The following is a 17180-nucleotide window of genomic DNA, read 5'->3' as shown; positions in this document are numbered from 1 at the left end:
CTACTTTATGCCACAGAAAGGCTGTTTTATTTAAAACTCTGATATGCAAATCCCAGACAGATTAGTGATATTAAAAACAACAACAAAATCTCTCATGGGTATTAGTTTTTATTCCAATTTGATTTACATTCCAATGGAAATTATAAAATCTAGTTACTTCTTTATTTTTAAAAAGTGGCTTAAAATCTTAATGTAAACTATAAAACATAATTCATTTGCAGATCAAAATTGGGCTAGTTGCTTGAAGTAACAAGTTTTTAAAACAAGTTTTTAATCACCATTTTCTACCTCCACACCAAGGATAACCTTCTAATTAGTGATCAGCCCTGCTGTAATATCGAGATAGCACTGAGACTTGAATAACAGGAAAGTTCTAGAGCTTCTCCAGGCCCAGATCAGGAACCTTTCTATGCCTTCTCATAGTGGCGAACAGCAACTACATCACCAAAAGTAAGTGTCTGGAAGATTCAAAACATAACCAAATCATTTTAGACAGGGACATCAGTAGCCGAGCATTTTAAAGATTACCATATATATGACTTAACTAGCACGCAGAAGAATAGTGGCCTTTACAAACACTGAGTGCTGTATAAGCTTTTTATTTCTTAAAACAAAATGAAATGAAAGCCTTATATTTAGTGAATAAATAACATGGGTATATAGTTTGTGTATCTGAAAGGAAAATGAAACAAAAACTAAGATTAGCTCTCTAGATTCAGGTCAAAAGAATTTCCTTTGTCTCTAAATTATGAGTCATTGGAGCAAATTTGCTATCTGCTATAAAAGTGAATCAAATTTATAGTAGGTTTTCATAACAATTTTCAACTCATGACCTAGATAGCTTTCAAAGAGTGTTTTGAAAATCCAGATCATTTGGGCAAATGGTATTTGTTCCAAAATCAGCAGGAAAAGGTAAATGTACCTACACTGTCATTGCTTTGGATGTCATGTTTTAGCCTACGTGAACTTTGGTGTTTAGTTGGTACAACATGGAACGTGGGTTCTTATGTCAAATCCAACTTGAAGAATTGTTATAAAACCTCTTTACAAACTTTAGGGGTTTTTAAATGTTCATGATTTTCATGTATTGATGTGATTTTCAAGAGTAGAAGGTGCCCTTATTTATCGTGCATTGCCTTAATCTGTTTTTGAACTCAGTCTTGCCTGATCACAGTCATGCAGCCAAAGCTAAGTATCCACTTTTCTGTATCAGGGGAATAATGGAGATAAGACCCTAAAGGAAAATTCAGAATGAACTTTTCAGAAATTAATCTTTTCTTTTGGTGGTTACTGCAGAAAAATGTGGGTAAATATTGTTAATGTGAAAGAAAAACTCTCCCCCTGCTCCCCACTTCCACCTATGAAAAGAAGTGTGAATATGTAAACCCTGTATCTCAACCTAGAACAGCTCTGATTGCAGTTAAAGGGAAGAGCATAAAAAGAGCAGTCAATTTTCTTAAATAACCTACCCAAAAAGCCCTTTTTGCTATTATTTTAGAAGGAATTTGTAAAGCAAACCTACCCCTTAAAAAAAAACCCAAAATGATACATTGACTATTCCAATGTGATTAAAATCCCATTACTCAGTAAACACACACACACACACACATGTGTCTGGGATGCTAGATTAAGGCATAACATTTTCCCCAGTTTGTGATGTTTCACATCATAGGAGAAATTCTTTTTTAATTATTTTCTATTTTATAATTTTTACATGACCACCAGTTTTGAATTGTAAAAGGAACCTAATACATTGTAAGAAACACTGGAAATATCATCAAAATGGTTCTCTCTAAGGAAAAATTAGAGAGAATTTTTACATTTTTATTATATTTTGGTGTTATTTTCTAAATTATCTGCACTGAACTTATATAACCTTTATAAACTAAAATATAAAATGTTTGAAGTTCTCTTATTTATTACAGGAGTCATAAAGTAATTGTTCTGAGATTCAGTAAGCTTGATATTCTTAGAGGAATATCAATGATCTTTATATATTTTCATGATTGTTGGTTTTATATTTAGATTTTATTTGAAGATTGGGCATTCACAATAATCTTACAAAAAAATCTTTTGACACACAGTTTTAACTAAATCAATGTCAATGTGTTTTTTGTGGGCTTTTTTTTTTAACTACAATAAAAATTTTTTCTCTTTTTCTATAATTAAGGAAGCAGAACTGAAGAAACAATTAGGTAGGATCCATTTATTTCTTCTGTTTTAAACATGCTTAATGAACCTTGCTAATGACTTAATGTTATTACAGAAGGAAAGGAGGGAGGGAAGAGAGAAGGGAGGAGGGAGAGAGGGAAGGAGGGGGGGATAGAAAGGAGTAAGGGAGGGGAAGGGAGATGGAAAGGGGGAGGGGTCAATGCAGGGAAGGAGAAGGGAATTTGTCATTACTTACCAAAACCATTTTGCCATCCTTGATTTCTCTTACAAAATTTGTTTCTTTGCCATCCCATTTCTGTACATGAACAAGTTTGTCTCCATCCAGGCTAACAACAGACTGAGAATAACAACGAAGAGCAGGACACAGACATAGTTACAGATCCAATTTCTGATATAAAATTAAATGAAGTGATTTTTGAAAGAGTTGTATAATTGAATAAAGTTGTATAATTGAATAAAGTGATTTTTGAAAGAGTTGTATAATTGAATAAAGTGAACTAATTATCATCTTAGTACCATATCCTGTGTTGCTTCTAGAGTCATTGAAATGTGTACATCTAGATGCAAAAACTTCATATATTAGAAATATAAATTCTGAACACGTGCTTTCAGACTAGTCGCCTTCTCCTTTAACAAAGCCTTAGAATGAGGTAAACTGTTTATTTAGTCCATCTGAGGCAATCAGAGAGAGTAAATAAAATGCAATCATTCTTTCAAACGTTTTAAAAAACAGGTTTAATAGATAATGTGAAAACATATGGAAAAAATAGATTCAAGTTTTGAACTGTAACAAGTACCCATTGTTCAGAATATAACCTATGCGTGCTAGAATGCAAAATTAACCCTGACGTCCTTCTCTGTGAATTGAGATGCTGAGAACATTCTCCACTTTCCAGCATCTAAGAAACCAGCAATGTCAGGGATCTCTTTTTAATTCTCTTGTCTTCATCTTCCCCCTGGAGCAGTGGCTTCTTACCTTACAGTTTCTGTCATCTGCGGTGGTTTCATCAAACTCTTCTCCCAGATGGAAACTAATCTCTGTGTTCTTGAATGTGCTTTGGGTCCTGATCACCACTTTGTCCCCCTCCTGACTGATGATCACTGTTGGTTTAGTTACATTCCCCACCTGCCTAGTAGCAAAGCCCACACCTAAAATAGCAAAGAGAAGCAATATAGTCAGCAGCAACTTCCAAACTAGCTCACAAAGCAGAAAACTGCTTTTGTATTTTGGAAATGAGGTCCGAAATTATGTTTCGTTAGAGCATGTTTAGCCAATTAACCACACAATACAACTACTGGGCTATAATAATATATAGATGCAGAGAAAATGACACTACAGACTATCAAATGCACCATTATTTGGGCCTGGGCTAGAAAGTAGGCAAATGCCACATTAAAAATCCATTCCCTGGGAAATGCACAGCCTAGGGAATGGATTTTTTAGGACAATGTGATCTTTGTCACTTGTCAATCTAATGCATGAAAAAAAATCTGCAAGTGTCTGAAGCTGTAGGTTAAGAAGAGAACATCTTATTTTTACCCACCTAGAGCCTTCATGTACTCATCAAAGTTCTGACTGTCGGTCAGCTTCCAGGTAGCACAGAAAGCCTCCACCATCCTTGCCTTTCCCGTTAGGTTTGAAAACAGATAACAGAGACTGGAGCGAGGATTTCTGAGTCCTATTGCCACTGCAATTCAGAAGACCCTCTTGCACCTCATAGCAGCTCCTGCCTTCTTATTTGGAAAAGAGGCGGGCAGAAAGCCAAGGACTTAAATTGCAAACACACCCCTCCAGTGGCCTTTCCAGGAGGTTGTGGCAGGGGGGAGGGGTGGCAGGGGAGGCTCAAGGGAGGTTCCAATCCTCTTTGTGATTGGCTCAGGCCACTAGGTTAGCGGAGTAGGTCGAGTTCCTCCCCGTCCTCACACTGCAGCCCTACTGCCAGACAAAGCTCTGCTGGGATTCAGTGGGCTGGAGGCAGGGGACGGGAAAATGAGAGGGTCTTTCAGATTTAGCTCGAAACCTTGGCGATGGCAATTTCAGACTGTGAGGAAAGAAAAACGGTGCACAATAGCACATTCAGATTGATTTCCGTTAGTGGCAAAGCTGGTTCCACAAATGAGGACCCCCCTTAAAGAAAACCACTGAAATGCCAGACTTTTCAGACAAAGGAGGCTGAATAGTGTCTTTTATTTTGTCTCATTTTTACAGGAAGAGCAGAATACTAGTTAGACTGTGCCAAGCTGGGGAAAACCGAGGGAAAAAGTTGTAAATGCCTTCCGTAGACTGTACAGCTAGAAGGCTATTCTGACTGAGTAGCAATGGGACACTAACTAATTTGGGCCTCTTCCCAACACAAGCTGAGTGAATTTAAAGATTACATTGTTCTTTCTAAGAATGTGAGAACCAGACTAGATGGAAAGGGGACCTAAGGAAGAGTATGGTTAGGATTCACTAATGAGGTATAAAAATAAAAGAGTGGTTTGTTGTTTTTTGTTTGTTTGTTTGTTTTCTTCCTTCAACAGATTCTATGATCCATGTGGAAAACTGGACAGAAGATCATTTAGTAATATTTTAAATAGCTTGCACTATAGAACTTTTTATTATTTTTCTGGGGCCACAGTTACATATGCAATCTACATATAAACTGGGAGTTATCTTTGGCTTCACTTTGTCCTGGCTCAGGGTACCCCAAATTGGCAAAATGCCTTGAGGATTCCACGCAGAGTAAGTAAAGGAGGCCTCTGAACCTTCTCTTCACCCACAGGTTCTTCCTGATTTACAAGGGGTGACCATGGATACAAGCATATCCCCTTCTTGCTTTTCAGAACAGGGGAGTCTGATTTGGCCATCTCTGCTCTTCTCTCTCCTCCCGTTTAAACTTCAGTCCACACTGCCTTTCAGCCTCTGTCCACACCAAGTACGAGACAAGGCTCAGAACTCATCTTACCCCAACAAAGCTCCATGATTCTATGCTGGTGCCTCAGAGGTACCTCAAGGTCCTCATTTAACATAAAGTCAATCTTTCCCTACACCCGGTCTTCCTCCTGGCTTCCCCATGTTTGTGAATGGCTCCATCACCCTGCGGCTGCCTGTAGGACCAACACATTTCTGGTGCAATGGGCAGGCAAGAGCTCATCTGGAACCCAGGGTTTCCAGTCAGTGCCTGGAATCCCCCTCAGCCTAAGATTGGGACTAACTTGGACTTGGTTGTGTGCTGACATGAGTCTGCAGATTCCAGAGGCCACCATGAAAAGCCTAAAACTATCCACACCTCTCTGGCATTATGTGAGCCTTTGAACCAAGTCCCTGAAGCTATGAACTTTTTATAAATCCTCTTTTTTGCTAAATCTAGATGACTAATTAATTCATTTATGCAACTCATTTTCTATGGTAAATGTTCTCAGACCATTGTTTTTACATCAAAATATTCTTATATGTTCTATTTAGTATAGCATGTTTAAACTGTAGAGCATCTAAGTATTATTCTGAATTATAATAAATTATTTATTTTTTCATAGTCCAAAAATGTAAGATCATCAAGAGCAGGATCCTTCTAATTGACATCTTCATTTTAGTTCCTTATAGATTCCAATGCTGAAATATTTGTTCATATCTATTTCTTTCCTTTACTCTTTAGATAAGGAATATGAGCTGATGGTATATTTATTCTAACTAAAAGCATATATTTCTGTAATTCTGATTCTTTCATATTTTATATAAAATATAAAACTCCAGCAATTCAGAGACAGTTTTTTTAAAATATTTTTTTATTGATTTTTTTTTTTTAGAGAAAGGAAGGGAGAGAGAGATAGAAACATCGATCAGCTGCCCCCTGCACGCTCCCTACTGGGGATAGAGCCATAAACCCAGGCATATGCCCTGACCAGGAATCAAACCAGGACCTCTTGGTCCGTGGGACAATGCTTAGAACCCTGAGCCACACTGGCTGGGTCAGAGACAGTTTTTTTTTTTCTCTATGTTAATTTAGTAACAAGTGGAAGAGAATGAAGAGAATGTTGCTATACAGATTTCTATAGTAGAAATTTTAGGAAAAGCCACTTAACCATTTTGTAATTCTCTGAATTGACGCATTTAACATTACTATTTTTAATTATTCAAGATGCAATAGATTTATAACAAGAATGGTTGCTTTCAAAATAGTAGCTTATTTGTTTTGATTATTGACGATTTTAATAAAAGAGAGAGTGAAATAACAGAGAAGAGACTGTGTTGTGTTAAGAAACCTTAAACTAATAAGGTTTTTTTCCCCAACTTTTCTAAACCTAGGAGCAATTTATCATTTTGCTGTGGCTTTTATAATACAAATGTATCTATAGGCTTAAAAAAGGAAAGACTGTGACAGATTGACCCCTGTCTCAGAGCTATTATCTTTATGTATTTACTAATGACAACAAGGACTCTAAATAACCCATTGTAAATATGTTTTAATAATGAAATAAAAGGAATTAATAAAGAGAAATTGATTTGAGTGATCTTGGCAAAATTACCATATGGGGCTGAATCTCCTGGCACCTGCTTGATGGCAATTTTTTCTTCTTAAGAAAACAGAGGGTATTAATACATTTTTATTACTGCTCTTGAGTAAACTAAGCCAAACAAGGCCATAACACTATTTCTTATAAAATGTGCAAGGATTTGTATCAAGAGAGGTTAAATGACATTCAAAGACTTGCCTGAGGTTCTTTTCCTTACTAAATTACACAATAAAGTGGTCACAGAATATTTATGTAGTTGAAAATATGTGATTACAAAATATGATTTCGGGCCAAGCTGGTGTGGCTCAGTGGCTGAACGTCAAACTATGCACCAAGAGGTCACCAGTTCAATTCCCAGTCAGGCCACATGCCCAGATTGGGCGCCAAATCCCCAGTGGGGGGCATGCAGGAGACAGCCAATCGGTGTTCTCTCTCATCGATGTTTCTATCTCTCTCTCCGTCTCCCTTCCTCTCTCTCTAAAATCAATAAAGAAAAAAATGTTTTTAAACATATGATTTCAATTTCTCTTATGATAGGCAATAAGTAAGATCAGACAGCCCCCTTTTCTGAAACAGAAGTACACTTACCTATGGGCTCAGCTCTCTGTCACCTGCACAATTATCATTATACCTTTGATCCCCAATCAACCAGCTAAACCAGCTTTAGGTGCCAGGAGTGATGAAGATTCCAAACTTCAATCAGAGGTTAATGCAAAGTGAGCAATGGAATTTGCTCAGAGTGAGGTGGTGTGAAAAAAATATCTGTGAATTGTTTGTACCTTGGTGTTGTAAAAATTTTATATTATTGTACTTAAAAAAATTTTTTTTATTGATTTGAGAAAGAGGCAGGGCGAGAGAGAGAGAGAGAGAGAGAGAGAGAGAGAGAGAGACATAGATTTGTTTTCCACCTCTTTATAACCCATTGGTTGCTTCCTGCATGTGCCCTGACCAGAGATGGAACCCACAACCTTGGTGTGTCAAGGCAATACTCCAATCAACTGAGCAATCCTGCCAGGGCTATTGCACTTTTTAAAATATGGAGTCGAGCCCTGGCTGGTTTGGCTCAGTGGTTAGAGCATCGATCCGTGGACCAGAGAGTCCTAGGTTCAGTTCCCACTAAGGGCACGAATCTTGGTTGCAGTTTGTCTGCGGCTTCAGTTGGGGTTGTGTGGGTGGCAACCAGTTGATGTGTCTCTCTTGCGCTGATGCTTCTCTCTCTCTTCCTCCCTCTCTCCCTCCCACTCTATCTGAAGATAAATGCAAAAATGTCCTTGGGTGAAGATAAAAAATTAAATAAATAAAAATATAAAATATGGAGTCAACCAGAGAGAAGAGGCACCTCCAGGTGTGGCACACTCTTGAAAAGCGGTGTTGTACTTCTCACCTGGAGGATGAAAAGCTAATAAAGACACTATGATGAAGTATTGACTATCTTTGCTACGTCCTTCTCATTGTTTTCTATTCTCTGCAGTTTTCCCTCATTTTATTTTCCATTAGATAAGTATTCCACTCTCCAAATCATCTTGGGCGTAAATTGTAGAGGAAGTCCTTGACCTGCTTCTAGATCTAACAAAGTGACTTGGGAGAAAGTTTGTTTTAGATTTGTTCTGAAAAAGTTCTGGGAACTTCTCTCCTCAAGCCATTTGTATTCCACGACTCTGCCAGAAAACTTCCCTCTCCAGCCTCTTAGTTAATTTTTACTTGTTTTTTAGAGGTAATCTCAAATATTATTTCCTCAAGCAAAACTGGATCAGAATCCCAATGATGCTACCCCATGGTTTTATTTATGTGTTTTTAAACATACTGCAATTTTAATTAGGTACTTTTGTAATCAGTTGTATATCTATCTACCCCATTAGAATGTAAGTTCCTTGTAGCATCTATTTTAACATTTATGTTCTTTATTCTTCATTGTGCTTTATATTGTCTAACACAATAAAAAGTTCACAGTGTTTGTTCAACAAATGTTCAAGGTATGAACCAATATATAGAGTAAACACAAAGAATCAGAGAATTTAAAAAAAAATAAGAATCTGAACTATTGTACATGTGGTCTTTTCCAAGTTTCGGTCTTTTTACAACATATACAATTCCCCAGGAAAGCTATCTAAACCTCTTCCTCATTTCTGTCATGTTAATTTGAGAGAAAATTAGGGCTCATTTTTTTTAGGGTTTTTTTTTTCCTTTGAAGTAAAAGCACATAAAGTAAGTAGTCTGAGAAAACACCCAAGTGCATGATGGATTTACTAAACACAAGAGTACAAGACTTTTATGACATGCAGTATACAGAAATCTGGTGCCACTTACATGCATGGAAATTGTTCTTTCAATGGACTCTCCTGTCTGCTTACCATTTGTAAATCAAATATTTATGAGATTTTCTTTTTGGGGAGGGGTGTCTTAAAATCCTTGAAGATCTCCGTTGTTAACTCTATATGAAATGTCAAAATAAGCTTTGAGTAAGGATTATCAGACAGCTATAAAAGGAAGGTATTAATCAGGGATTAGTTGAAGATTAAAGAAACCACTCTAGCTATTTTTAACAAAAACAGGGCAAAATACAGGGAATTCAATCCTTATTGGAAGAGTTGAAGGACTGGTTATATGCTGAGCTGAGCTTTTGGGAATACTCCGAGAACACACCACCACATCATAGAAACTGGCCTGTGAAGGAAACGGTTATCTCTACAATAATGACAAAGCTGAGGAATCAGGAAGCTGTTTTCCTACCTGTTGGCTCCAGAAATATCCTGCCTTAGCTGTCATCCAAAAATGAAGGAGCTTCACTTAGAAATATTGATTCCAGAGCCATGCCACCTGGGCCAAAACTCAATAGCAAAATGGATGTCGTCGGTACATTTCCATTCACCACTTCACTGAATTCTGAATTCAAGTGTCACACAAGCACATATGACAGACACGGCCTAAATCAAGTGTATGTGTAGGAGTTTGGGAAACATTTCAGCCTCTGCTATTTCTGCAAAGCACAGGAGGCAGTGGGAGCTGAGATCAGGTAAGCCAATCTGCCACACCCCATTCACTACTCAGAGATGATTGGATAGCTTTTAGTAAGGACATTTGTTAAGAAGGAAGAAAAAAAAAAAAAAAGATAGAGATCTTGTATGTCTAGAAGTATTCTAGAGTAGTAGTTCCTAAAACTGAATGATCATTAGAATCACCAGGGAGAGTCGTAATAATGCAGGTTTCAAGGATAGCCAAGAGAGATCTTGTATGTCTGGAAGTATTCTAGAGTAGTAGTTCCTAAAACTGAATGATCATTAGAATCACCAGGGAGAGTCATAATAATGCAGGTTTCAAGGATAGCCAAGAGATTTTGATATAGGTAATATGGGGTAAGGTTGGACTGTGTAGTGAAAGACAAAATCTTAGGTTAAAATCTTATGTACGCTAATGAATTTGATGACTTTTGAGTTATAAAATAAATAGTATATGCCAGCCTGTCAGAATCATATGGGTAAATCTGTATTCTAATATTTTTTTTCATGCTAAATACAAAATAAGTATAAAATACCAGTAATATGACTAGTTCCTTGACCCCACCCATGATTCCAGAAATGGTGTGTGACTCATGCCAAGGGTGTCTCCACATTAAAAATAATGTGTTGTATGATACTCAGCCAAGAAGAAACATGACCCATAAGAAGAAACATATCCTAAGGATAAAGTATGTTAAACCAATCTAACATGTAAAGTTCTGTGGTGCAATTATCCTAAAAGATAATACAGATTTCCAAGATTCATAAATTTAATCAGCTCTCTGTTAATTTATCCCAAGACATTTCTGAGGGCATAGAAAAGTCATACCTCAAGAGAGCATATGGCCAACCTGTATTTTCAGATGAATAAGATATTTTCATACTCATTTTATAGAAAAAACAATCTTGAAATAAGTGTTTTCCACCTAAATGTTAACTCTTTGCAACATATCTTTAATGCTTATCTTTGTTTTCCAATATGCTATTGGGTGAAAAATACCACAAATCTTTGGGAGTATATGCTGCTTTTATCCTCAATCTGTAGTATTTAAAACAAAATTGAAGGTGGATAGATAACATTATTTTGGAAGCTCCCTTTCCAGGTCCTGTGGAAGTCCAGATCATCATGATGTTATCTTCAGATTTCCTGAGATGAGTCTTCATGGGTCACTTCCAGAATCCTGTCGATGCCAGGGTGTGGCCTTACAATCCTCACATGCTCAACATGCTTTGTACTGTGATAGATGCAGAACTGTCCTTCCTTCATTTTCATAGAGAAACTAACTGAAAGGCGAAATTTGCAAGTTTGGCATATTTTCCTAGTTTGGGGAAGACAAAGTTCACATTTCAAAAACACTGAAAACCTATGTTTGGTATAGCATCCCCACTCCTTTACCCATTTTTTCCCCTACAACCAAATTTCTATTCATTTCTCTTTTTTTAATTTTTCATGTTCATTAACATTTTAAATTCACTGTATTGCGGTGACATTAGCCATCTCTTTTATTTCCTTGGCATCTTCCAATCCATGACTACAGTATTAATTATGAAAGTATTTCCCCATCTGCTTAGGTCTCCATCAGTGAATTTACATCTTCCCTAACACAGTATTGACAGGCTTTTTAATGTTGGCGAATCAGAAGCATATACACTGATCATTAATTTTGTTCAATTTCCTAATCAGTGATGAGATGAATATCTTTCCCTGTGTTGATTGGTCTCTGGTTGCTTCCTCTGTGAGAAGTCTGTTTATATTCTACTCATTTTCATGTAAGTTTTGTTTCCTTTATTGTGCATTATTGATCTTAATTGTTTTAAAGTGTGTCATGAATAACTTCTGCCAGTTTGTAACTTTCATTTTTTTAATATAGCTTCTGATGACCAAAACTGCTTCCTTTAAATATTGCCAAATTTATTAATACTTTATTTTATGGTCAATGTGCTTTGTGTCTTGTTTAATGAAACAGCCCATCCAAGGCCCAAAAATAATCATCTAAATTTTCTACCAGGAGTTTTAAATTTTTAACTATCTGGATCATTATACTTTTGTTCCCTCTTTCCTGCACTTTTGGGCTTCTCCCTCCAACCCCTTAAAATTAGAGAAGAATCAGAAATAGTATATTTCACCTAATAAGTGTGATTTCTATATACAAGTTGCTATCATCTTGGACATACACTCAAAAACCACTTAAAGCAGTAAATTATGAATATGGTAGCTCTTCCTACTTATATATCAAAAACATCAGAGAGTTGAGAAGTAAGGCAGAGAAGAATAGGTATTCCAACTCACTTCATAGTTGTTTCACGACTGGTAGCTGATTCTAGGACTCTTTAGCTAAGTCAAGCTAAGCTCCTCTATCTTAGAGGTTCTACCAGTTACCATCTGGGCAACATGTTTAGTTAAAAAAAAAAAAAAATTACTACCATTGTTTATAACAAATTCCAGGTCTGGATAGATATGTATCTTCATTTAATGAAGAGAAACAGAAAATAATAATCAAATGCAGCATGAAATGTGGGGATATCTAATTAAAAAGTAGAGAACCATTATCTTGAAAAATGACTTACCACAACAAACAGAAGCAAAAAACAAAAAAATATATCCATTTGGCATATCCGTAGATGCAAGTGGTTCCTACAGAACAGGAGCAAAAAGCAGTACGAATAAAATCGATGGAAGTAAAACAATGATCCAGTTAAACATTTTTAAAGAGGCTGAGATTCAAAAATAGTTGGATGTGATCAAAAGAACCAAGGAAATTAATAACTAAATAGAAGGAATTAGATCAACCAAGGAGACAGTAATGAATAGACTGATACCGTTTGAAAAGAATTTTCAGAATAGAGACATTATGAATAGTGAAAGTAAAATGTTAGACATGAACAGAATGGAAATAACTGCCTGATAAATACAAATATTACTAAGAAAGATATTGAAACAATTGAAATAAGATGTGTAAAAAACAAAACTACAATTGAAAAAAATTTTCTGTACCTGAAAATAGGTATCAGCATGTAATTCAAGATGTCACACTATTTAATATAATTAATGAAAAGAGAACCAAACTCTCTAATTCTAGCAATGGTTTTGAATCAAATATAATTCAAAGAAATAAATCTAAAAATAAGGAAAAATCCAATAAACCTCAGTCAGAGAGAAATGTGCATAAAATGTTATTTAAAAAGTATCACTGACCATACTTTTTGTCTTTGCATTGTAACACTTAGTTACCAAATAAATATCGAACATTATTACAGAGTTTTGGTTGAAAAAATACTATGACTCCTTTTTGTTGTTGTTGTTATATGTAAATATAGAAGAGATTTGCTCTTTGAAACTCAACCAGCATTCTCACGATAATGTTTTTATGTGTTGCTTATCTGCAGAAAGAGAGTAAGTACATTCAGCAACAGAACCCAATTTACTCTGCAATTATATTTCTCTACAATATATTTCAATTATATTCTACAATTATATTTCTCTTGCAAATTAGTAAATTCTGATTGCGAACTTCAGTCTTAACAGCCTAGCTGACTTGTGTCTGCCTCTGAGACAAGATCCAGCTTTGCTGTCAAATCATGTTTCAAAATCCTCGGGATCAAGTACAGATTCTGAACAATGGCAAGCACTTTAAGGTGCTGATTTTCAACACACAGGAAAGATACACACACACACACATCCCTTCCCTGTGGGGAGGATTTTGGCACAGGATGGATGGATGTGTTCAGTTTAAGAAACCATGGTCAAAATAGCCATTGCTTTGATTTACAATGTCAAGGGAAGACATGTAGTTTTTATCAAAGAGAGAATAGGTAATAAAGATTGAAGTAATAGCTCACTTAGGATTTCTTGGGGATCCTGAAGGATAGGATTGTTCTCTGTTTTCTTTGAACATCTTCCTTTCTAAACTTCAAAGGGTCAGAATTGAATTAAAATTTATAATTATTTTCAGAAAGGATTGAATCATTATTACATGTAGTCTTTCCATTTAGAGACAATAAGGTTTTACCTCCAATTATTCAAATGTGGGATACTTCTTTCAGTAATGTGTTCATTTTCTACATGCACTTCTGTGTTCTTAATCCTTTTACTCTCTGCAACATTGCCTTAGGTTTCAAAAATAATTAAAACAAAAACAAAACAAAGCACAACTCCAAAACTCAGGGATTAGCATTCTTAATCTTAAATCTGCTCAAATCCAATACTTAAATACATTATTATAATAATCTTTGACTGCCCTATATTATAATACTATTATGAGAAGATTGTCTTCTTTTTACTTTGAAAAATTACTAGTCAGGTTCAAAACACAGGGTTTCTTCCACTGACTATCTGTATATTTATCCTTAGATAAATTATCTAATCTTGTTAGCATTTAAATCATAATCTCTAAATGATGGTTGCTACTCTGGATCATCATGTTCCTTCTTCTCTAATTCCTAGGGCTTTTTGGTGTGTCTACATTATGTTGGTCTGTTTTCTGGTGTTAACAGTCAACCAGTCACTTTGAAAGAGCCTCCATACCTCATACCTCATGAAGTGATCACCTAGATCAGCAGCTCTCAACCTGTGGGTCGCGACAGCTTTGGGGGTCGAACGACCCTTTCACAGGAGTTGCCTAAGACATAATAGTAGCAAAATTACAGTTATGAAGTGGCAACGAAAATAATTTTATGGTTGAGGATCACAACAACTGTATGAAAGGGTCACGGCATTAGGAAGGTTGAGAACCACTCACCTAGATGCATTCAGTGTTTTAATTCAGGGCAAATAAAACAATTCTACTAAAGTAAAACTTTGAGATAGAAAACACTTTAAATTTTTTTTCTGAAGAAGGAATTGGTAAAGGGAAAAGGTACTAAAGACCCATGTTTGATTTTTTTGGGTGAATCAAGCTGGATATAACCTGGAAATATCACAAATTTTGTTTCAATGTGAGTTTTATTAAAAATCTGATTATTGCCCTGGCCGGTCTGGCTCAGCGGTTAGAGCGTCGGCTCTCAGACCAGAGGGTTCTGGGTTCAGTTCCCGCTAAGGGCACATACCTCAGTTGCAGTTTGTCCCTGGCCCCAGTGGGTGGCAACCAGTCAATGTGTTTCTCTCACATCAATGTTTCTCTCTCTCTCTTCCTCCCTTTCTCCCTCCTGCTCTATCTGAAGATAAATGCAAAAATATCCTCAGGTGAGAATAAAAAATAAAAATAAATAAAACCTGATTATTTAGTTAATAAGGAACTGTATACTAATTATTTACAAAACTACAAAAACATTAATTTTAAGTTGTTATAGTGATATATGTTCACTTCGCTCTTTTCTTTCAAGTATTATGATTAACAAAATGGCCCTCGTCAGCTTCAAAGAAATGTTTATCAAAGACTAATTTTATTGTTCCTATCCATTTTGAAACCAGTAGTACATTAAGGAAGCCACACTTACAGATTCAACTTTTTAAAAACTTCATCTTTTTATTTCTTGTATTTTGTAGCTTTCATTCTATTTTGGCAACCGTAACATAACAATGTTATTTAATTTAAATAAAATCATTTCAATGTAATGTTATAACAAATTAAGCTATTTACTATTGTTTTTGTTTTTGATACATGCCCCTAGTGGGAACTGAACCCAGGACTCTCTGGTCCGCAGGATGACACTCCAACCACTGGGCCAAACCGGCCAGGGTTATTTACTATTATTTTAAAAGAACCACTTATAAAACATTAACTGTTCACGTGATCAATTTAATAATTAGTGTAAATTAGTCACCAGTCATATATATATATATATATATATATATATATATATATATATTCCAAGTATATGCTGTCTACAAGAAATTTTATTTAAACATAAAGTCACATATGTTAAAAGTAAATTATAGAAAAAATATTATGCTAATGCTAATGATAAGAAAGCAGAAGTATTATAGTATTGCGTTAGTATGAAACAAAGTAGACCAGGACAAGGGACTTTTTTAGGGTTAAACAGGGATATTTCATACTCAATTGCTATTTCTTGCAAAGGGACACAAGGGAACTCCATTTTGATTAGTTTGTTAGATACTTGAATGTGCATATTTGTCAAAAGTATCAAACTGTGCACTTTAAATGGGTATATTTATTTTATGTACATTCTATCTTAATGAAGTTAAAAAAAAAAAAAGGAAAACTATTGACCTTTGACAACTGAACCAAAAGTGGGCTAGAGTAGTGTCATAGCACAGTGATTCAGAACACATCTCTTTGGCTAGATTGCCAGGGACTAAATCCTGCTTCTACTCCTTACTACATATCAAATTAACTAAATTAGTTAACTGCCCTGTGCTGAAGTTTCTCTTTAAAATGGGCATTGTCATACTTACGTGGTCATTGGAAAGTTAACACAAATAAAGTGCTTAAAATAATGTCACAGCAAGTACTCAGTATATGTTAGCTATTATCCTATTCTGTATCTATCCTCTGCTTAACCCTGATTAACAATGGATTCTTCTGACAATCTGTAACACTGTTTTAATGCAGCGAAAGAAGAAAAATAAGAGGAGGAGGAGTAAGAAAATTATCTCTTTACTGGGAATCAGTTTTTAAACTAGGAATTAACTAGAATTAATTTGCATGTCTAGATTTTCTTAGCTTAGGCAATAACAAACCTCTTCCTGTAATTTTGATTTGCATACTTGGCACATACCTTATGAGGAAAGATGGCAACCAAATACAACTTAAAATGTTTGCCAAGCATTCTTATTACTTGGTTTAGAAACTCTCTGGAGGGACCTATGGACTCTGTTCTGTATTACTCTACACATAGGATGTGTGTAATATATATGTTTAAATAAATTAATAAATGAGAGGTTATGGGAGTGATTCTGAATATGTGACAATAGAGGCCCTGTTTTATAACTTTACAAAGAAAAAACCCGAGAACAAAATACGATATTGGTCCCAAGGGAGCTTGTTTCTTTAAGAAATTTCTTAAAGCACTGTGGAGCTCTAATATTTTTTTACTACAAGATTTAGAAGCAGCACTGCTGTTCTAATTACTGTCCTATTGAGTGATGTTCACTAAATATATTTTATTTTGTGCTCCGTCAATAAAATGTTTGTCCACCTCATATGTGTATTAATTTATTCAAAATGTATATGCATATATCACCCTATTAACATAGCATGAGTATTATAACATATAAAATGTAAATTGAAGACAATGAGATGAAGATGAAAATAAATAATATTTTGATATATTGTCTTGCCCCATATTACTGTTAATACTAGTCTGAGGGCAATATAAATATACACTTTGGGTTGAGGGTTACTTTTCATAATAATAGATGTAAATTCACAGTTCAACTAGTCTTCTTGTAAACTTTGTGAACCTGAGCCAATTTTTTTGTTAAAATTATTTTTATGCTCCCAATTTATACCTTAAAATGTGGCTGACAATTAAGAGTAGAATGCATATTAACATTCACTTTTTGTTGTTAGGTTGTGCATTATTAGCATTATTCTAAATCCTCAGTTTTAT

General features: G+C 35.4%; 1 protein-coding gene across 1 annotated transcript; it reads right to left on the bottom strand.

The window, feature by feature from the left end:
- Positions 1-110: 110 nt before the first annotated feature.
- Positions 111-3974, bottom strand: FABP7 (fatty acid binding protein 7). Its single transcript, XM_036248670.1, has 4 exons — positions 3717-3974; positions 3149-3321; positions 2408-2509; positions 111-458 (listed from the first exon to the last, which is right to left on the bottom strand). The coding sequence occupies exons 1-4, from the start codon at positions 3787-3789 to the stop codon at positions 408-410; spliced, it is 399 nt and encodes a 132-aa protein (XP_036104563.1). The 5' UTR covers positions 3790-3974; the 3' UTR covers positions 111-407.
- Between the last annotated feature and the right edge of the window lie 13206 nt (positions 3975-17180).

The sequence above is a fragment of the Molossus molossus genome, unplaced genomic scaffold, assembly GCF_014108415.1.
Source record: "Molossus molossus isolate mMolMol1 unplaced genomic scaffold, mMolMol1.p scaffold_m16_p_8, whole genome shotgun sequence".
NCBI lineage: Eukaryota > Metazoa > Chordata > Mammalia > Chiroptera > Molossidae > Molossus > Molossus molossus.
The sequence above is the reverse complement of the archived record's forward strand: the minus strand, read 5'-3'. Positions and strand labels throughout refer to the sequence as shown.

Excerpts from the sequence above, each read along its gene's own strand:
- FABP7 (XM_036248670.1), bottom strand. The coding sequence starts at position 3,789 with ATGGTGGAGGCTTTCTGTGCTACCTGGAAGCTGACCGACAGTCAGAAC. Across the intron at positions 3,322-3,716 it reads TGAGTACATGAAGGCTCTAG|GTGTGGGCTTTGCTACTAGG; the intron begins GTGGGTAAAAAT and ends TTGCTATTTTAG. Across the intron at positions 459-2,407 it reads AGGATGGCAAAATGGTTTTG|ACACTTACTTTTGGTGATGT; the intron begins GTAAGTAATGAC and ends TGAATCTTCCAG.